This window comes from Macrobrachium rosenbergii, chromosome 3, assembly GCF_040412425.1.
Source record: "Macrobrachium rosenbergii isolate ZJJX-2024 chromosome 3, ASM4041242v1, whole genome shotgun sequence".
Classification (NCBI taxonomy): Eukaryota; Metazoa; Arthropoda; class Malacostraca; order Decapoda; family Palaemonidae; genus Macrobrachium; species Macrobrachium rosenbergii.
In genome coordinates this window covers 42,469,429-42,492,870 of record NC_089743.1, presented here as the reverse complement: position 1 = coordinate 42,492,870, position 23,442 = coordinate 42,469,429, and the positions used below count along the sequence as shown (strand labels likewise).

Sequence of the window (23,442 nt, the reverse complement as noted above, 5' to 3'; positions counted from 1 at the left end):
TACCTCCATAGATTCCAAAGATTCTTTAATCAGTGCCATACCGGTAGCATACCTGCACCATACAGTACCTTGCCATCCTTTTGTTTTCCCCGACCGGCCAAGGGGAACAGGCATTCCTCGAGTGTTTCAACGACCCTGAGATGTCAATAAACAAGAGATTCTTTCATGTTTGCCTTTATAGCAGTTTGGGGATTACTGTTCCGACGGTTTTATTACGCTATTCTTTCTCTAGAATACATCAAGGTTGAAATAAACTTATCTCTCTCTCTCTCTATTCGCAAAGTACACTAGATTTATAACACTTATGTGAGAAGGTTCATAAGACCTAACTTTTAAATATCCATTTTTAAAACTGTCAGTTTAATATTCTTTCAGCGTTCTGTGTGTTTACACAAATTAATAAAGCAAGTTAGCACTAGCAAAATTAAAGTGAAAACGCAGAGAATAATTATACTATATGTCATCGCATAATTTCTACACACTCTCTATCTTTGTAACTTCAAATGCAAGCTTCATACGTACACGCTAACATATCAACGAGTCTTCAATATTCTTACGATAAAAAATCTCTCGTTGAACCACGGCTGTATATCTCAGGCTTTCTCAGCCATGTTTCAACAACAGATTTTTTCGTTCAAGCAGCATCGGCTGGTCGACACAGAAATCGGAATATTGCGGACCGGACCCTGCGTGAATTATAGTTTCATGGGTCGAGCAGTAATACCAGTTTTAACAAGCGAGCTTTGAAGACAGTATTAAAACAGAGTGAGGGTTACGTTAAATTCATAGCACGAATATTAGACGTTGGACTGTGGAACAGCCTCCCAGAAGTTCAAGCGAAAATGCAATGCATTACTACCCTGATACTGTTCTTCTTACATTTTGATACATTTTTATCTATTTATCTATTTATTATTTTTTTTCCTTTTTTAATAAGTGGTATCTCTCCTTTCTGCACTTTCCTTTACTTCCTCTTACTTCTTAATTAACACCATATTCTTCGGAAGCTTGAATTTCAAGTCAGTGGCCCCTGTCGGTTTGTTCCATATGAATAGGTTTCATCAGCTGAATAATAATAATAATAATAATTAATTCAAAAATACTTTTTGTAGCCTGTCTGAAAATGGAGAAACAATTCCACATTCACGTAAGTGCACAAATCTGTTTGAAAATAGAATGATGTAAAGAGCTTTCGAGAATCTGTTCAGATTCGCCTTTTCACGCAGATCCTCGAAAGCTCTCTGCATAGTTTTATCTTTAAATGTATTTGTACAAATACATAATCGTCGATTTGTTTCTCCGAAGGATACGTTTGTTTTGCAGGAGGTCATTGCTTATATTTATATAACTACTGTAATAAATCATTACTGCATGAAATAATGATAATGATAATTATCTGACTAATTTTAAAATGCTGAAAAAATATGTGCTCACGCACGCATGCGAAAGATAGGGGGAGAGAATGGCAAAGCGTATGCAGACAGATTCGATATGCTGTTGATGAGCTTTCTCTCTCTCTCTCTCTCTCTCTCTATATATATATATATATATATATATATATATATATATATGTATGTATATTGTTTTCTGTATATATAGAAGAGGGAAAGAGAGAGATTAACTGCATCAGTTATTTGGAATTTATATCGTAAAAAAGAATCTTTACTAACAAAAAAAATCCTCAACTGTCATTAATCCCTCAGTGTCGTTCTTTTAGGGAATTCTGAAAATACGAAACATTTTTATACAAGACTGTGTAATCCTCCAGACGTCTTTTTTAAACTGTTGATATTTTTTTTTTACCTTCGAATGCTCCAGTGAATCTTTATCCAGCAGGTAAAAGCAGAAATATTTTTTGCGTTGTGATTCCTTTGCATTTTTCAGTGATCTGTTTTGATTTTTTCCATATCTTGGTATTTTTTATGTTTACTTATACATCTGAACACCAGAAAAAGATGGATATTAACAAACAATCAAGTATCAATTGATTTATATATATATATATATATATATATATATATATATATATGTGTATATATATATATATATATATATATATATGTGTGTGTGTATATATATGTATATATGTATATATAATATATATATGTATATATATATATATATATATATATATATATATATATATATATATATATATATATATAATATATGTATTATACAGTATATATTATATATGTGTATGTGTGTGCGTAAGATTATACGTGTGTGCATAAGTTGCCTGACATAAATAGCACTAAACTCTATATGAAGGAAGAGGGAGAGTTTTACATGATATACAAAAATTTTCACATCTATTACTTCAGTATAATTTTTTACAGTAAAACAGAAATTTTCCATTTTGGCTAACTTCTACACGTCACTTAATAAAACCTTTATTTTTTTATTTTGCTTTTTTTACGACAATAGGATAAATTAAAACGAGATAATACGATGAATTTAAACAATTCAAATTCAGAATGACACTACAGTGAGTGCAATATTACCTCTACACCGACAGACAAAAAATTTATTAATAAACAGTTTCTCTATAGAGTATTATTTTCTTTTTCATAATTTTCGTCACGTTTTAATTTGCAATAGCATAATTTTAAACTAAATATTTTTGGAAAGCAGTTTATCGTAATTGTCCCTGGTGAGCAAAAATTACATATCCCTTTTTATAAAACTATAGAAAGGATTTGCACCAGCTTAGCGTAGTGCTAGTTTAAACCTTTCATCAGTAATCTTAGTTTGTACTCTGGTCGTTACTTTTTGTAAAATAAAAATAAAAAAATTTAAAACGCGAGTGTTTAGAGCATTTTCATAAGATTTTACAATAAAATTATTTATTTTTTTTTTTACTTATTTCTTTAGCGTGACTTTTAAAACAAGCATTGTCGAGTCGTAGGTTATTGAAGATGAAATAAAGAAAAATATTTTAATAAAACGCCTCCTCCAGCAATAGTGGTTCTGTAATGATTTTGAGAATGAAAGAGAGCTCTCATCTGAGTCTTAAGTCCTCTGAGAATTATTGAGGAGACACTCCTTCATTTCCTTCGTACCTCACGAAAGAAACAAACGCCTCAGTCGCATGTTTTATTTCATGTCTGTGAGACATCCCACAGTACTTGCAAGCCAAACAAAAGGAAGGAGGATTGTGGAGACCGCCTGTGTTTTTCCAAACCATCAAAGACAAACCTCCTTTTCATGTCGGTAACAAATCCACCTGGAGGTTGAGAGAGAGAGAGAGAGAGAGAGAGAGAGAGAGAGAGAGAGAGAGAGAGAGAGAGAGCGCGCGCATTGAAACCTCCTCTACGTCCACATCAAAGGAATTCTGGGGAGGGTGTTGTGGTGTTGGATCGCATTAGCTTGATGGAAGTTCTGGGCTTTGAAAGGGTTCGTGTTCCTTTTTTTTTTATTCATATTTTTTCTAGTTTCGGCTGACCGTCGGTTGCCCAGAGCGGTTTGGAAGATTTTGTAGGGCTCTGTCCAGAAGGGAGCTTATGATTGACGGTGTATCTTTCAATTTTTGTCTCGTGGTTGACGGTGTAACTTTCAATCCTTGTTTACGTTACATTAAGAAGTTACTATTTTATTATTATTATTATTATTATTATTATTATTATTATTATTATTATTATTATTATTATTCATTCATTCATTTATCTACCCAAAATTTGCTACGCTTCCGGTTTTCATAATGGAAGAGGGTGTAAGCCTCATGCTCTACCCACTGACGTTCAGTAGGCCTAGTGCTAATGGTATCAGTACCGACAAGACCCAAAGTGGCTTTGCTTTGTTGAACGGAAATCCTGACGAATATTTTCTTGCTTGTGGGAAATGTGATGAGGGTTAGATGTCACTATTAAACACCGCTGATGAAGCATGCTTATCTTTAATCCGTTTTGCATTTTTTGACATTATTATGGGCCCACAGAATTAGTCGTCTTATTCGACAGTGTCAAATCGGAATTAGTGTTGCGGTAACTTCTGCCTTTTGAAATTCTAGAAGAGGATTTTTGAGGAAGGTAGACGGGCGGGTAGCTGAGAGAGAGAGAGAGAGAGAGAGAGAGAGAGAGAGAGAGAGAGAGAGAGAGAGAGAGAGAGAGAATGAATGAAAATGGAAAGGACTGAGGACAATATGCCCTCGATGGCGTTTGATTTCTTGAAGTTACGTGTCTCTTTTTCATGTTGGAATAAAACTTTGAAAACTATGAACTGGTAAAGGTCAAGGTGAAAGAGCACTTTGAATGACCTTAGGGAAAGAAGAGTAAAAGTTCTCTTTTGCCAGAGAATCGCCATTAAATTTTTATTTGAGACGACTGAGCAAAGCTTATATACTTCATTGTTCTGTGCATTGAAGAACATTTTCTAAGACCCCAGACTCATTGGAAGTCCTGATAATTTAGTCATTGATGTACTTCGTCAAACATACCTCAGAGGCTAGCCATGTTTTTACTTCGTAAACTCCCAGTTTCTTTATGTTATAAAACATTGTTTATTTATTATTCTTAGTTTTCATTCAAACTTCCCTGTACATTCCAAATTTTTACACCTCGCTGAATATCTTTAAATGTTCCATATTTTGTACGGTAGTAAGGATTATGTATATGTATACATATATATATATATATATATATATGTATATATATATATATACATACATACACATTTGGTTAATCCTTACAACCGTACAAAATATGAACATTTAAAGACATTCAGCAAGGTGTAGGTTCAGAATGTACTGGGAAGTTTGAATGAAAAAACTTTGAATGGAAGATACATATATGCGTGTGTGCATATATATATGATATATTTGTGTAAATATTGTATATGTATGTACATATATATATATATATATATATATATATATATATATATATATATATATATATATTATATTTTAAATATCCGCTATATCAGTATTTGTAAACATCATTACACATACCTTCCTGTAATTTACCCTGCGAATATTTAACAGTTGATACATTTTTTTTTATTTTTCATAGGAAGCTTACCAGATATTATGCATGCGAATAAGTAAACAAGGTTTATTTTCTTTGAAGTATTATAAACAGTCCTTTCATTCAACACTTCTCCATCTTGTTTTGAAGTCAATAGGCTTAGTGATTCTCCAGCAGTGGATGTGACCGAGATTCCACTGGAATCTCTGTCAGCGAGGTTGCTGACAGTTGTGGAATAAATCCCTCCGGAGATTAATCTGCATTGCGTGGCAGGGCATGAAATACTTGGAGGTCTTGGAGATTTAATCTGGCTGTACGAGAGTGAGAGAGAAAAACTGTCTGTCAGAGTTTGTTTCTCTTTTTGACTGCGTTGTTTGAAATGTATCCTACACTAGCACACATACATACATATATACATACATACATACGTATATGCATACATAACATATATATAATATATATATATATATATATATATATATATATATATATATATATATATAATATATATATATATATATATATATAATGTATATATATGTGTGTGTGTGTATATATATATATATATATATATATATATATATATATATATATATATATAATATATCATAACCTTAGCCCATTTATTTACATACACACATATATATATATATATATATATATATATATATATATATATATATATGTATGTATGTATGTATCAAAGTCCCCTTGTGAACATTCTGTCTGTTCACAGTCCTCCTGTCCTCACTAAGCCTGTCAAATGTTTAGGAAGAATTCAGTCAGGAATTTATGGAATCTGACAGTTCGTTCTGAAAGTTCCTGCATAAATCAAGTGCAGATTCTGTTATATAATAAACCCCTTTTATGCAGTAACTTTATTTTCATCAAGTTTATTCCCCCCAAATGACGTATTTCAGCCCTTGTTGATGAGAATATTTTGAGCGACGGGGTATATCATAATTTTTACCTTTAATTTTCCACAAGTTTTTCACCCATTTTTTGTGGGGAAGGGCATCAGCCCACCCCCCACAAGAAGCAGTCTCTAGTACTTCCCCCCCTTTCTTGGCTACCCCTAGTCACCCCTAGTCCGCTTTCCCTATACTCAATATTTTTTTATGAATTTTAAAGAAGAGACTGACGTAAACCATTCCATATTTTTTTTTTTTATTTTGCGAGCCCCTGTCCCCTACCGTGACGTATTTCTCGTTTTTTTTTAAATTCCAATTCTTCATATTCATCAATAAACATAATTCCGGATGTTTTTTTATCCATTTTTTTAAGGGACCTTTATTACATCTGCAAACGAGATTTGATTGAAGGTGATTGCTGTTCCTGAACTATCTGTCTGTCTGTCTGTCTTTCTGTTTGTCCTATGAGGACATGTATCTCATGAAAGGATTAATGGAACTTAGTGAGTGTGAGTAACTTTCTTTGAGTGACTCTCCTGATGAGTAAATGGACGGTATAGAAACCATTTTGCCCATTATTCGTTCAGAAATGCCGTACCCTTCAAACGTGAAAGCGGAGGATTTCTCTTTGGAGGTGATGGGAATTTATGAATTAGTAATTGTCTTGTGGCTTGTCTGAGCCATGCCTTCTGCTAGCAAGTGCTGTGAATTGTCCTTAATTTCAGCCTTTCTTTCAAGTTATTCATATTTCATTATTTAATATATTTTCTTATATATTTTATTTCAAATGTTCTTTTTATGGCTCCTCGTATTATGCATACATCGATGTTTAGTTGCTCGATCGTTTGCCTTCAGGCCTGTTGCGTGAAACGCCACTTTCATCAGTACAGAGGAAGTGATATTCCATCTTGATATTTCCTACTGTAACCTAGAGACTGAATCCTCTTTCTTCTTTGGACTTATGTACTATTTTGTACCCTTTATTCATCTCTCTCTCTCTCTCTCACACACACACACACACACACACACACGCTGAATGACCGCATGGGTCCTAGTGCTTGGCCTTTGGCCTTAACTCTATATTCCATTCCATTCCATACAATACCTATTAACTAACATATTTAAAACTATCTAGGCATAAACTCATTTGTCAAGGGCACTCGTAAAAAGTTTTAAAATACACACTCAGCCCTATAAAGTTGTAACACAGATGCTGAACTTGAAATCTTCGGATTTAGCTCCTCTGCTGACGCATCTGAATGGGGGGTTTTACTCGGTAAAATGTCTGTGCTGGCATAAGGTGATCTAAATCAACATGAGCGTTCCCGGTGAAAAACCTGCGGCGCAGCCCAATGACGTCACAGCTTTCCCGAGGTCTGTAGACTAGCCAGCTGCCACCGTGCTTAGCAGTTCAACTCTATCTGTAGTTCAGTAACGTTCTCTTGTGAGGTAGTGAATGGTGGTTATTTTCACTCCTCCTCTCCATTGTATTGCGGCGCTTTCTCTGGGTCTTTGTATTCTGGTGCTTTCACTTGATCTACAAGGAATACTGTAGTGCTACAGCTTAAAGCTGTTTTTAATGTTTTGAAGAGTTCAAGAGCAATCCTGTTTTCGATGTGAAGAAAATCATGCATGAAACTGGGCCAAAGCCCGATCAAGGACTGCCTGGAGTCTATAAACTAGCAAAGTTGATTGCCACTATACGTACAGTGTTACAGGTGCAGCAGCAGAAACGACTTATTTGTACTTTGACAGAAATCTGCATCCACTGCAGAGGGGCAGGGAAAAAAAGGCACTTGGATGAGCACTTGAAAATGAAATACTTCATGAACGACCTAGAAGTTTACTGGAAAAATTAATTACAAGGGGAAGATACGGTTGAAAATAAAATCCATAAGATTTTATTTTAAACGTAGAACAGATCACATAGGAAGAAAAGGTAAATTTTCAGTACTTTGTAACGGTAGTAAAATACAGTTAAACTTTACTTCACATTTTTCAGAGGTGTTTTTTTTTACTACTTGTACGGCATTTTAAATTTATAAGAAAGAATAAGTGAACGGCGTAGTTGAAAATACAATGCCCTGCACAGTACTATTCTGATGTAATTATATAGTTTGTACTTAGTTGATACGTGTGTATGTATATATATATGTATATATATATATATATATATATATATATATATATATATATATATATATATATATATATATATATATATATATATATATATATATCGTTTAGGTAGAACTATATAGTAGCTCCGCGGCGGCAACTGCCTTCTAACTTAACTTTTTCTACAGTGTTTTGGTTGCTGACTATGAAGTGACCTTTAATTTTTGGCGCTCGAGTGTAATTAACCTGTAATTAACCCCTGAAGTCCATCCAACAAGGGGTTTCCATAAGCGATCTTCACAAGACAGAGCGCGGGTAAGTCTGTTTCGAACGGTTCATATCCCGTCCGGCAAGTGCAATAACTTGTTAACGTATGGGTAACCCCCCCCCCCGGCCAGTACTAAACACGGCGAAGGGACATTCCATTTGGCCGACAACAAACAGATGCACCGCCAGTATCAGTACCCCTAAAAGTGTAGAGAAAAACAGTTGAATAGGTAAAAACAGGGCGGAGCTAATATATACTGTAGAATTACCATAATAATAATAACACGTAGCTCAAGTGGTTAGACCATTTGCCCACCAGCTAAAGGTCCAGGCTAGAGTCGTGATTCATGCGCTTTCTGATAAATCCTGTTGACCGAAATAACAAAATATCAGGTAGTTATTATATATATATATATATATATATATATATATATATATATATATTGTGTGAAAACCATTCACCGTAACCTCATAGTGTGAAGTTGAAAAGCCCATAAAACATTATTTACACAGCACGAAACGTACGGTTTACAAGGGCCTTTTAAGTTAATACTCTCTCTCTCTCTCTCTCTCTCTCTCTCTCTCTCTATATATATATATATATATATATATATATATATATATATATGTATATATATATATGTATATGTGTGTGTGTGTGTGTGTGTGTGTTTGTGTGTGTGTATGTGTATATATATAATATATTATAATTATATATAGAGGTATTTATATTGTGTTTATGCGTATGTATTAATATTAATGGCACATTTCTCTCTCCTGAAGGTCTTATGCCAAGTGCTGCACGTGTTCCTCCACTACTTCCTGGTGTCGAACTACTTCTGGATGTTCTGCGAGGGACTGTATCTTCACACCCTGCTGGTGGTGGCCTTCGTGTCCGAAGACCGCATCATGAAGTGGTTCTACCTGCTGGGGTGGGGCTTCCCGGCCTTCTGGACCATCGTCTACGCCGGAGTCAGAGGATCCGACGAGGAGCTGAGAGTACAGTAAGTAAAAGGATTCTCGACTCCTCCTGGTTGTGTGGTAGTAGGCCCTGAGAGTTGACCCGGGTGCTGTTTAAATCTGGAATGGTGGTAACTGTATACAGTAGTGTATAGTCTTGTTTCGCTCGATGCTGTTTATTCGTGAAATTTAGATCGTAATGCTGACTGACATCGAGTGACATGCCAGCTTGCTTTATATACTGAGATTATTGAATAGAAACAAAATTAAGTTTGGTGTTAACAAGCATTACGAAGGGCCAAAGTTTGAATACTGGTTTGACCACTTGAATTTAGCAAGTTCCTGTTTAATGTAGTGTCCTGGGGTCCACATTAGTCTTCCTACACTCATATTATACCACAGGGTTGGCCTTAAGAGTTTAGATTACTATTTGAAAAGTGTCGTATTTAAATGCCTTTTTACTTGCCATCAAATTTAACTCTGGTGTAGCTGTCCAATTATGTAGCATTTGCAGAGTATATTCTTTATCGCCATGTGTCAATGCACCTCACGTGGTACACTGTAGGCATTACAGAAGGGTGTTTGCAGGGCGCCTTTGGTCATAACCAAAGGAATATTTGCTATTAAGTTTTATATAGTGTTAGCAGGTTTTTTTTAGCATTTTTCTTTTTTGCATCATGCGCTGTTTACTTTACATGAAACAATCATTTTTGAGGTATAAAATACCCCGCCCATATAAGAAAGCAGTGCAAGAAATTAACGAGTGATGAATGAAAGCATAAGACTATATGTCTATCCGAAATGCTATATAGGCCTAGAAATTCCGAATAAAAAAAAAACAAAAAGGGGTCTGAGGTGTAAACCGTTTCAAGTTTTCTAAACGCAAGTAATTTTGTCGGGAAATTGCGGACGTCGTTAGTAATTCTAAGCCAAAAAAAAAAAAAAGTCTTCCTTCCCATTTTGTACGTGCTGGAGTAGGCCTAACCGAAAATTCCACAGCAAAGAATAATGACTCGGCAGTTGAATTTCACAATAGTGTAACGATGGGATTTTGAAAGTTACATAAAGGCAATAGCAATGGGAAATTATCCCTTAACATGTAGTATAGTAAAAGATAATTATTTTTAGAAACCAAGAAGTTTTAGTTTTCTGTAAAAGAAAACTGTTGTACCGGCTTTGTCTGGCCGTCAGTACTTTTTCTGTCCGCCCTCAGATCTTAAAAGCTACTTAGGCTAGAGGGCTGCAAATTGTTATGTTGATCATCCACCCTCCAATCATCAAGCATACCAAATTGCAACCCTCTAGCCTAAGTAGTTTTTATTTTATTTAAGGTTAAAGGTAGCCATAATCGTGCGTCTGTGAATGATATAGGACAGGCTACCACCGGTCCGTGGTTAAAGCTTCGTGGGCCGCGGCTCATAGAGCATTATACCGAGACCACCGAAAGATAGATTTATTTTCGGTGGCCTTGATTATATGCTGTACAGAAAACTCGATTGCGTCGAAGAAATTTTGGCGCATATTTCACTTTTTTGAGTATTCTCGAGGGATTAGGGTGGAGGTTCCCAAACGAGGTTACACCTAGCCCTTTGCAGCTTTTAATATTTAGCATTTTGCTTATCGAATTTATTTGCCTTATTTGTGTTAAATTTTGCGAGGTTTAATGATATTTTCAAAATCCGTGCTGTATCTCCTTCAATATAGACTTTTTAAAGTTCAAGTTCAAAAGTATATAGATTACGGATGTCCTGGTTAGGGCCGTAACTCGCATGCGCTACAGCCACCTGCAGCAAGGCGAGTTGGCGTTCTGCCATCTTCATTTCAGTATTGTTGATGTTTAAAAGTTTGTCTTGAAAGGAAATGAAGTTTTGTACTCTAAATGCAAAACAGATACATAACTTTCAGTTTCCATATTCATGTTGCCTGTGGCTATGAAGTTACCCAGTTTTTACATGAGTTAACTCAGTTTCTTTCACGTCAAATTCATCTTTTCATTTTTAACTATGCAGCTAGGTATTTAAGAATGACTTCACTATTATAGTTATTGACTATGACACGTGGCCAGTGTCGCTAGGCCCACTGGTTAACTCCCCGGCCGAGGGCTGGTACCTACTCTCCTACTGAACCTCTCAGGGCTTTTTCCACCCCACTGGCTGTCGGCCTAAGAAACAGGAAATCAGCGCCTGCCCTATGAGCTTACACAGGCCCAGGAGGACTTTATAGTTATTGACTAATCCACGGTTTTTTTTTATCAGGTTATGACAAACTTCATAATCCCTTCGCCTCTAGATTTGTGTCTAGAGGGGTTGAACATAAACCGTTTTATTTCCCTCCAGTTTTCTTCTTTTAACTATGATTGACATCGATGCCTTCCGTTATCGAGCCGAAATTTTCCAGTCATTTAAATTTTATTTTTGCTTTTAGCTGTCTACAAATTTAGGACCCAGGTTTTACTTTTAAAAAAATCTATATTTTTGGTGGGAGATGTAAAGCGTGTGGCTGTTATCAACCAAACGACCACCACTTCACGGTTAATTACATCACTTTAATTTATTCATTTATTTTAATAACTTTAATAATATGTTCCCATCGAATTGGGAATGCAAGCAATGTAACGTCAAGACAAAAAGGGTGTAATTAAGTGTTTAAAGTTTCGTTCTCGGGCTTGAGGGAAAAATAGCCACGAAAACAGCCCTTGATATAACATAAACAAGTAAAAAATGTGCTGAAGTTTCTTCGGCGCAATCGAGTTTTCTGTATATTGTATAATGAAGGCCACCGATTGTATGAGCCGCGGCCCATGAAACTTTAACCACAGCCCGGTGGTGGCATGGCCCATATCGTTGCAGATGTACGAATATGGCTAACTTTAGCCTTAAATAAAATAAAAATAAAAACTACTGAGGCTAGAGGGCTGCAATTTAGTATGTTTGAATTTGCAGCCCTCTAGCCTCAGTAGTTTTTAAGATCTGAGGGCGGACAGAAAAAGTCCGCACAGAAAAAAGTGTGGACGGACAGACAAAGCCGACGCAATAGTTTTCTTTTCAGGAAACTGAAAGGTGAATTTGAGATATGAGTCAATTCGTGGTTACCGTGCTTGCTTAGAACTTTGACAGTTGTGAATTCTCATACCGTGTAGACTAAGGTTGCGCCTACACACTATATTACAACGTCGACTAAGGTTGTGTCTACGCACTATATTAAAACGTCGAGGAAGGTTGCGTCTACGCACTATATTAAAACGTCTACTAAGGTTGCGCTACACACTATATTAAAACGTCGACTGAGGTTGCGCTACACACTATATTACAACGTCGACTAAGGTTGCGTCTACACACTATATTAAAACGTCGACTGAGGTTACATCTACACACTGTACTAAAACGCCGACTAAGGTTGCGTTTACACACTATATTAAAACGTCGACTGATGTTGCGTCTACACACTGTATTAAAACGTCGACTAAGTTTGCGTCTTCACACTATATTGAAACTTCGACTAAGGTTGCGTCTACTCACTATATTAAAACGTGGACTAAGGTTGCGTCTACGCACCATATTAAAACGTCGATGAAGGTTGCAACCACGCACTATATTAAAATGTCGACGAAGGCTGTTTCTGTGCACTATATTAAAACGTTGACAAGGTTGCGTCTACACGGTATATTAAAACGTTGACAAGGTTGTGTCTACACACTATATTAAAACGTCGACTAAGGTTGCGTCTACTCACTATATTAAAACGTCGACTAAGGTTGCGTCTACTCACTATATTAAAACGTCGAGGAAGGTTGCGTCTACACACTATATTTAAACATCATAATCGCATCACCACGGTCTAGAACGTCTAGACCTTACCACGGCCTAGTCGAGACCTATAACATCACAAACGGTCGTCGACTTGTTTTCAACGTATTTGTGATATGTATGCGATAAGTTTCCGAATTGCGATTGACATATTTACTTTATTGTGGGCGTACCCTATTTTTATTTTACCTTTATTTATATTTGTTTTATTTTTGGAATAATGTCGAATGAAGTGTGAACCTGTTATGAACGCTTCATAGGAATTGGAGATTTTAAATGTTATGTTGACGTATTAATAATTAATAAAATATGAAATGTGAAGCCGAAGATACTTATGATTTCCAGCAAAAAATGAAATTAAAAGATAATGCACAACACCCCCAAAAAAATTTTTATATGCGCGTCCCCCCCAAAATTTTTTTAACGTGCACCCTAAAAAAATTTTTTTAAACGCACACCCAAAAAAATTTTTTTAAGCGCACGCCCTAAAAAAAAATGTTTAAATGCACACCCAAAAAATTTTTTTAAACGCACACCCTAAAAAATTTTTAAACACACACCCAAAAAAATTTTTAAACGCACAGTCAAACAAATTTTTTTAAACTCGCACCCGAAACATTTTTTTAATGCACACCCAAAACAATTTTTTAAATGCACACCCTAACAAAATTTTTTAGACACCCAAAAAAATTTTTTTAAACGCACACCCAAAACATTTTTTCAAATGCACACCCTAAAAAAATTTTTATAAACGCACACCAAAAAAATTTTTTTAAATGCACACCCAAAAAAAATTTTTTAAATGCGCACAAAAATTTCGTTTTAAAAAACGCACACCCAAAATTATTTTTTCAATTTGATAAAAATACAACATAAACTTTTGCCTCGTAAATTTAAGTTTACTGCAGAGACATATTTTAAAGGCTTAGAAGCCCGGTCTGTTAAAATACGAGGTTGGGTAATCTCAAGGGGAAACACACGAGGCAAAAGAACTGGAGGAAAGAACGTACGTAACGACGATACTCAGGTTTTACCTCGTTACTGAGAGAGAGAGAGAGAGAGAGAGAGAGAGTGGGTGGTTAGGGCGGGGGCGTGGGGATGCGTTACACTTCTTCTTATTGGAAGCCAAAGAGCAATAGAAAAAAAAATTTATGATTTGACTCAGTTACCTGTATATTCTCATTTACTTGTATGTTCACTCATCTGTATTGCAGAGTATTAGAAATAAATATTGTTTCCTTATATTATGTCTTCATTAAAAGTATTTTCATACTCGTTTCTTGACTAGTGTTGAAAACGAACTGGAACCACCAAAAACCATTGGAGGGACAAGAAAGGTGTTAAAATGACTGTTTCTCCTGTCGAATAAAAATAATGTTAATTTAAACGCCTAAACTGTCCGTCACAGGTAATTTTGCAGTACATTTGTTTACTCCATATAGCTGCTGCATGCGTGTTTAGCTTCATCTGAGAAGCCTAAATGAATCCTCAAAAGGTTAGCCAGAGTAAAAGTACAAACATTAGCGTCATCTTTCTTTTCATTATCTTATCATTCTTCCGGCTGGAAAGCCGAATCTTTCTACTCTTGCCCCCGGTTGGAAGACTGAATGTTTCTCTTTCCACCATCTGGCAAGCTGAATCTTTCTCGCTTTTTCCTTTTGACTGGAAAGCTAAATCTTTCTCATTTTATCCCTTGTGTCTGGAAAGCTGGATCTTTCTAGTCTTTCCTCTACTGGGGAGCTTAATCTTTATTATATGCTCTTTCCTGAGGCTGGAAAACTGAATAATTCTTCTCTTTCCACAACTGAAAAGTTGAATCTTTCTCTTCTGTCCCCCACCTGGAAAGTTAATCTTTTTGTCTTTCCCCCACCGAGAAAGTTGAATCTTTTTTCTCTTTCCCCAACCTGGAAAGTTGAATCTTTCTTCTCTTTCCCCCACCTGTAAAGTTGAATCTTTCTTCTCTTTCCCCCACCTGGAAAGTTGAATCTTTCTTCTCTTTCCCCCACCTGGAGAGTTGAATCTTTCTTCTCTTTCCCCCACCTGGAGAGTTGAATCTTTCTTCTCTGTTCCCCACCTGGAAAGTTGAATCTTTCTTCTCTTTCCCCACCTGGAAAGCTGAATCTTTCTTCTCTTTCCCTCCACCTGGAAAGCTGAATCTTTCTTCTCTTTTCCCCACCTGGAAAGTTGAATATTTCTTCTTCTTTCCCCAACTGGAAGCTGAATGTTTTTTCTTTCCCTTGGCTGGGAATTAAACAGTTTTCTCACTGCTGGAAAGCTTAATGCTTCTGCCCCTCTCCCGCATGGAAAACTGAATTTTTCTACCCCCTTTCGCTGGAAAGCTGAATACGTCTACCATTTCCCTCTCGAGGAAAACTGAATTTTTATACCCCCCCCCTTCGCTAGAAAGCTGAATCTTGGAAAGTTGACCCCTTCTTGACCTTTCCTCAGGAAACGTTGACTTCATCTCAGTTGTGAAGGGTCTTTTTTTTTATACATTCCATTTTCATAAGAAAATTCTGACGGAACAATGAAGTTAATTGCCCCTTGTCTACGCCTGGCTTGCAACGTTAAGCTAAACCTTAAGGAAACAATAGTGTCCTTCCTGGAAATTTATACACAATGTATTTATACCCATGCGTTTTAAGAATGCAGACCATAGTGCTGCATTCTTAAGTAACGTTATTTTTAGTTCGTGAACTTTATTCTTTCGTTCGCAAGTACGTGGTTACAGCTGGTTCCATTAGTTCCATGCACTTTGTTCTATCATTTGTAAATACATGATCACAGCTGGTGTTCCATGTACTTTGTCCTATCGTTCGTGAGTACGTGATTACAGCTGTTACCGTCAGTTCCATGTTCTTTGTTCGTGTACTTTTTTCTGTCGTTCGTAAGAACGTGATTACGGCTGGTTACAGCAGTTCCATGTACTTTGTTCTGTCGTTCGTAAGTACGTCATTACAGCTGGCTCCATCAGTAATGTAAATTGGAGATGTTGCTTAATAAATTGAAATGTACGCGTCTATTCGCTGAAGATATTATTTACTAGAAGTCTCTGTTCTTGCAATTTTAGACAGTATAGCTTCTATAGACTAGGTATTTGGTCTTTTTAACAAAACTACTGTAGCAAATAAGCAGCGAAAGAGACAGTTAGAGCAAATATTTTTACAAGTGAGAAGGATGAGTAAAGCACTTTTATCAATTATTTTTCGAGACATTCACCGTTTGATTAGGGACTCTTAACCATTTTAACTTTGACGTTTTCTGGTTTCAGTAACAGGAATATGTTTGGTCCCACGGTGCATCTATACAACTTATAATAAGTCACTTCAGGTAACGTAAATACCACGAAATCCAATTGATTTCAATGAATACTCACGTTGGTTGTATTGAACAGCCTGCTGTTTTGAAAATATTCCATTCTAGTAATGGTCTTCATTTTCCCCATTTTTTTTTTCTAGAGGCTAATGATTTTTTCCATTTTCCATGGTGAACTTGTGTAAGTTTACTGGTTTCAAAAAAAAAAAGTGGGTAAATATCCCACTTTCATCATCGCTGTCGTTGATATTAGAAGATAAAAAACATATTTACATAACTTATTTATGCTAATGAAGTTTAACGAACGGAGAATTGATTAATCTTACTCCTTCATTGCTTTTTAATTATTATGTTTTTGTTGGCTTTTATTATCAGTATTTTAAAATCCTTTTTGGGTCAACAGTGTTAGTTTTTATTTAAGAAAAAGATTTTAAAACAGGCCTATACATAAAAAAATTTATACAAAGTAGCAGGCACAGGAAGATTAAAAATGAAAGACATCACGCGTGAAGAATTCCCCGAGAAAATATCAAAATAAATAAAGCAAGAATCATTGAAGAACCAATGGCGTGAAGTTGAACAATTCCTCCGCCCCTCCCCCAAAAAAAAAAATCAGGTTTTGTCATGATATCGCTTTCTGCTCCTGACTCCTCGACTCTCTGCGAAGCCAAAAGAGGAAGTCGTTTTTCGGAATTAAAATGATCAGTATTACCCCCTCTGTGCCATGTGTTATAAGAAGCAAATAAGGTAATGGAAGCCCTACAAAACCTATGCACTGGTATCGAAACTTAACTGGCAGAGGAATAACTATAAACTAAGAAAGTGATTCAATCCTAAGGATTTCCTGTTACCAAATAGGATTTAATGCAACCCACGTAGGATCTTGATGCTTATTTTACCAAAAGAATATTTAGAAGCTGAAAGGAAAGCATGGTAAATAATGAGAAGTCTATACTTGTCATAAAATATATTTGTTAAAAAAGTATATTTGTCATAAACTTTATTTCTTAAAACGACATGTGGAGCGGGAGTAGACCTAGGAAAATATCTGGTAGACAGGTAAAATTGGAAATCGCCTTTTGCTGGCCGTGGAAGAAAGGCCAATAAGCCTGAATTGGTTGGTTGCTGAAGATGTTAAATAAAAGGGCATTAGGTTTAAAAAGATAAAAATATATAAATATAAAAAAAGATATCCGGCTGAAATGGATTTGCAATTAACATACACAAAAATGCGGTAAATGTGAATACCAACATTCAGCGAGGTCTCATTTCTTAAAAAAAAAAAATTTTCCCATTTTTTTTTCATTTGCTGGGCCTTTTGAGTTTTGGATAGTTGCTGACACGCAATTTATTTCAGATTGAGAAAACGGTGCTGTTAATGAACAGGGATTACTTTAGCTTTAGAGAAAATTGTGTATTGGCAAAAGTGAAATATATTGTCAAGTTAGACAGCCTTTAGCAAACGTGTATTTTAATGTGTTAGGTCTAAGGCATCTGAATTTTTATATATTTTTCATACATTCTTTATTTGTCTGTATTAACCTGGTCGTTTTTATTTTGAAATGACCCTGCACTTTCATAACGTTCATTAACTACTGAATTCCAAGTAGCTAGCTTTTCTGAGATTACCACATCACCAGCTCTAATATTTTACAACTGAAACGTTCCATGGCATTTCCAGCTGCTGGATGGAAGACAGCAAGTACAACTACATCCTCAGCATTCCAGTGGTGTGGTCCATGCTGCTCAACCTCTTCTTCCTCATCAACATCGTGAGAGTCCTGGTCACCAAACTGAGAGCTGTTCACACCACCCCAGACACACACTCAACAAGGAAGGTCAGTCAGTGAGGTCTAGAACCTAGGTTAGTTTTGTAGCATCTGTATGTTTAGAATTTTGTTTTACTCTTTAAGGTTCTAATTTTTCAGTTTCCCCCGTAGGGCGGTAGTAGCCGTCAGTGCACTTCACGCGCTGCACTGTAAGCAATTCTTAAGGTTCTTTGGAGCGTCCCTTCGGCCCCCATTGTTGCAACCCCCTTCATTCCTTTCAATGTACCTCTGTTCATATTCTCTCGCTTCCTTCTTATTTTCCACCCTCTCTTAACAATTATTTAATCGTGCAAATGCGTTTTTTCCTCCTGTTACTTTAAAACCGTTCACTCTCAATTTCCCTTTCAGCGCTGAATGACCCCATGGGTCCCCTAGCGCTTGACCTTTGGCCTAAATTTTATTATTCCATTCCATCTTTCAGTTTCAGTACGAAGAGGATGATCACAAATTAGAGAACAAATATAATTAAAAGATCCACGTACAGTTTGGCAGTGTCATGCTCCCACTTCAGTGTGTAGACACTAAACCCTGCTACTCCTAGGACTTAATGCCTCCACACTGAAGGGGAGCATGTCGCTCTCAAACTGCATGTGGCTATTTAAAGTATATTTGTTCTCCAATTGCGGGTTTTTTTCCTTGGTAATATGGGGTTGCAGTTTCTTAAGTTTATTGAGTAAATTTAAGCAGCAGTCTGAAACTTACAAAATTTTTGTTAATCGTTCGCTATCATGTACTGGATGCACATTTGCTTTTCAGTATTGAAGCACAAACACACTGGAGGCACAAGATACAAAGTTTAGCAAGTAATTTTACTTACTTCTAACGCTTCAAGTAAAGATTTCCTTTTAATTTAAGTTTCTCAACTGAATGCAGCCAACCTTCACTATGCATTTATTTAATCTGCCTAGATTGTCTCACTGCTATAAAAATCAGTGGTAATTGTCATCTAATTATGTTAACCAGATGCAATAAATTCTGTGTTAGAGAATTGCTTTTTTATTTTTACTTGAATAACATGAGATATTATGCTAGGTATATTTATAAAAGTTAAAAAAAGACTACAAGTGGATATATTTCATATTTATGTTTTTATCTGTATGAAAAAAATTATATATATACACATATATAGTGTATATACTGTGTATATATATATATATATATATATATATATATATATATATATATATATATGTATATATATATATATATATATATATGTATATATATGTATATATATATATATATATATATATATATATATATATATATATATATATATATATATATATATATATATATGCTGTATGTGATAGTGACAAAAAGTTGCCGGCTTTGTTTAAAATCATAGATCTCGCCACTCACTTCTACCTCAAAAATTACAGCCAGTTCCCATTTATCTTTGTGGAACACCTCCCCTTTAATCCCCTTACTAGACATGTTACGTTCTGACCAATATATTTTTGACATCCCCCAAATGGAAGTAGTAGTAACGAAGAACTGGTATACACCCCCTCTCCCGGTAGAGGCTTATGAAGTCTCGAATGGAAAACTCGCCAAGTGAATTTAATTAATCTCACGAGAGCTTGGTCCAAGGCGAAGCAGGCGACCATCACCTATCTTGCAACGGCTCCCCCTAACCAAACCAAGGCGACAATCATCTTTGCAACGGTTCTCCCTAACCAGGCGAAGGTGCCACCTTTGCAACGGCTCCCTCTACTAAAAGGATGGTGCCAACTTTGCAACGGCTCCCCCTACCAAAAGGAAGGTGCCACCTTTGCAACGGCTCCCCCTACCCAAAGGAAGGTGCCATCTTTGCAACTGGTCCCCAACCCAAGCGAAGGCGACCGTAACCTTTCCAACGGCACTCCCCATCTCGCCTCCCTTCGCTCTTCCGCGCCAACGTATCCTACCCTTTCCAGCTTTCTTATTATCAGTTCCATAGGATATATGCCGCCCTACCCGATCCGCTCTGAGGCTCTTAGATGCGCAGCCATCAAAGGGAAAGACTGACGAACCGGGGTGACGGCTCAAATGCTTTCCGAGAATTTCGTTAAGATTTTCTTCCAGTGAATGAAGTGGACTTGATGGAAGGGACAATTAATCATGGCCTTCGGAAATGTTAGCGTATTTTCGTCACTTGATAACTGTGGTTTGCTTTGGTTTCATGTGCATTTTTAGGAGTTTAATCATTCTTTTTGTTCTAAACTGTGTACAGAAAGCAGTTACGTTTATTATGAGGTTGAAAATGTGCATACAAGCTGTAATTATTATACCCTCCTTTTAACCAAAGGAATTAGCGTTATTACTGATAACGCGTTTCTTAGCATTGATCATCACTGTGTGAAAATGGAAATTAAATCTTCATTACTGGTAAGTAATGGGACCTCTCCAAGTCTTTAGGAGTTTAGGGGAATATGGGTGTCGTTTTCAAACCTTATAAAAAATACAGATAAGGGTTGAATTCATTCCTGGTACATGAAATCTTTCAGGCTACCTGAAGATCTAGATTAGGAGTCAGGAGGTGGTTAATTTCAGAATTAGCTTCAGGCAGCTTAAGATTCCACTTTTAAATCAATATTAGAAATATTAAATTTTCATACTGTGAGAAAATCAAGGCTTGGATAGAAATATTTGGTTTTGAAAAATTTTAGCTTGATATTGAGAACTTTCAGGTGTTTTTAGAATCCTCATTAGGTTAGTTAACCGATGTATTAAGCTTTAAAGCCAAGCACTGGGGCACTTCCAGCCATCCAGCACTTGAGACTGTGAAAAGAGGGAGTTGGAGCTGTTAGACGGCAAGATAAAAGCAAGGAAGAAGGAGCGGGAGTAAAATAAAAGGCCTAAGAGTTGAAGGTGCAGTAAGCGGCCGAAGGGGCGCCGTAAACAACCTTTAGTAAGACTAGACCGTGAGTAAGGCCTACAGTGCACTACGTGAGGTGCACTGACGGCACTATCCCCCATATGGGCAATCCTCATGAGGAACCATGGCTTTCAGGGAAAAGTTTTCCTTTAGTTAGGCCTACAGTGCACCATGTGAGGTGACCCCATACGGGGAATCCTCATGAGGAACCATGGCTCTAAGTGAAAAGTTCTGACATCTCTTCCAGGCTGTTCGAGCGACGTTAATCCTGATTCCTTTGCTGGGACTCCATTACATCCTGATCCCCTTCCGGCCTTCGCCTGGGTCACCTGGAGAGGAAGTGTACCTCATCATCTCTGCCATTGCCGGTTCTTTCCAGGTGAGTATCTGTCAGTCAAAAATCTAAGAATGAAATTTGGTATTCTTAAAGGCAGTGATTTTGTTAATATTTTTTTTTTTACTGCAGTGTAGATTTTCATGACGGATACAGTAATGAAAGTGAACCATGCACAGGTGAAAGATTTTGAAAATTGAAAAAAAATTGGTGCTTTGCCATACAGGAGCAAATTTAATCTATATCAGTGAGGTCTCATAATATATTTACATTAATACTACAAACGATAAACATAGTTGAAATTTATATAGGGCATAATTTTATTAGAGATAAGATTAATTTTAAATAATATTTTCGCTTTGTTATACCCTACCTTTGTGATTAACCTTGATATATGGAATATGATTTTTTCATAAATGTTTAACTTTGAATGAATGCATTAAGCTTTATAGATATGCATCTCATGTGCATATAATTTTTTAAAAATGCATTTTACGTAAACATACGTCTCATTTACATAATAATCTTCATGAACAAAAAAAAATTGTGAAAACTTGTGGGTTCTAGGAATCTAATATTTGAACTTGATTGTGAGAAATGACACTTCACCTTTCCTTGTCTCCACAGGGCCTGAGTGTGTCTCTGCTCTTTTGCTTCTTCAATGGAGAGGTAAAGTGTAGTTCCATCGTTTTTGTTCTCTCTCTCTCTCTCTCTCTCTCTCTCTCTCTCTCTCTCTCTCTCTCTCTCTCTCTCTCTCTCTCTCTCTCTTGACGATGGTCAAATTTTTTACTTTACTTCTTTTGTCTTATATTTTCATTTTTCATTTGTTATTTGGTTCAAGTTATTGTAAGAAACATGTTACAGAGAATCGCCAGTTGCATAAATGCATCTTATAAAATGTTTCTATCAAGCATCAGAATAGAAAGAAGTTACATATACTCTTCGCCTGAGATACATGACTTTGTCACAGCCTGTTACCCGACGGAGTTCACGTAATAACGGAGAATACCGAAAGGTATTCTCCTTTCCCCCATTCTATTTTGTTTTTCCTTTTTTTGTCTCTGTCACCAAACGTATCTTAACGGTGACATGTGATCTGTTTTAATTTGCATTGATATGCATTTTGAAAACTCCCTTGAATTGCAACTTGTGCTCGCATGAACCAGGGAGAAAGGGGAAAACAAACAGAATCCACATTGTGTTTTCATCTTCGAATTTTTAGTTTTGACAGACATTTAAAGAATCTTTATTGAAGGTTTGTGAAGTACTCAGGTTTACTTTACTATATTATCATTACAGAAGGGAGTTACTTTTCTTCTTGAGATTACTATGAAATGTGATCATAGTTGCTTCCTAAATATATATTTCTTTTACACTACTACTGAACTCATTAAAACAATTTTATTTTAGCATGTGTTAATTTTTCTACAAATACACTTGACTTGAAGTTATTGTTATTTAATGTTTATACCATTATAGATAGATAGGTAGAGAGGGAGAGAGAGAATTTTACCCAAGACTTAAACATTACTCCAACTTCGAATAAATCCGAATCATTCTTGCCCTGATTTATTTATGACTCCCAATTGGCAGTACGTCGAATCACGGTACGGCTATACACGAATAGAAAGCAAAATTTGTTTAATTATTATGACGTACGTGAATTTTAAAAATATCTTAAGCTTAAAATTACAAGGGCCATAAAAACAAAATGAATGGAGAGTAAGTTGATTTTGCTGCGGAAATTCTGTTTATATGGTTTTTTTGTGACACAAATGTTAGGTGATAAAGACATTCATGTGTTTGTGTACTGAAAATCCTACAAGTACAGAGTAGCTATAGTGGGTAGTCGTACCGACATAACTTTAAATTTACAATATAAATTCTTAAATAAACCCAGATTTTCTTTAGTTAATGACAACATTTGGTAGGGTAGATGTTAGGAGAGAAGAGAAGAGTACGCCTGCTGGTTTATGGTAGCATCGATATTCCAGTGAACTTACGTAAAGAATGACAGCTGATTGTTTGCTGTTGTCAGATCGGAAATGGAGACTGAAGTTCCTTTTGAAATTTGCAGA

At 36.1% G+C, this 23,442-nt stretch overlaps 1 protein-coding gene and 1 long non-coding RNA gene across 6 annotated transcripts in view; one reads left to right on the top strand and one right to left on the bottom strand.

The window, feature by feature from the left end:
- Positions 1-23,442, top strand: part of LOC136854726 (calcitonin gene-related peptide type 1 receptor-like) — a 1,171,018-nt gene that overhangs the window by 1,119,936 nt on the left and 27,640 nt on the right. For all 4 annotated transcript variants that reach the window (XR_010857777.1, XM_067131316.1, XM_067131323.1 and 1 more), the window contains 4 exons: positions 9,044-9,264; positions 18,023-18,179; positions 21,278-21,409; positions 21,992-22,033. Coding sequence is in view for 3 of the 4 variants with exons in the window: in XM_067131316.1 (XP_066987417.1) it covers positions 9,044-9,264; positions 18,023-18,179; positions 21,278-21,409; positions 21,992-22,033 (552 nt within the window). In the remaining variant the exon portion in view is untranslated. The remainder of the gene's footprint in view (positions 1-9,043; positions 9,265-18,022; positions 18,180-21,277; positions 21,410-21,991; positions 22,034-23,442) is intronic.
- LOC136854753 (uncharacterized) overlaps positions 21,281-23,442 on the bottom strand; it is an 89,756-nt gene continuing 87,594 nt past the window's right edge. For both annotated transcript variants that reach the window (XR_010857785.1, XR_010857791.1), the window contains one exon: positions 21,281-21,417. This is a non-coding gene — a long non-coding RNA (uncharacterized lncRNA). The remainder of the gene's footprint in view (positions 21,418-23,442) is intronic.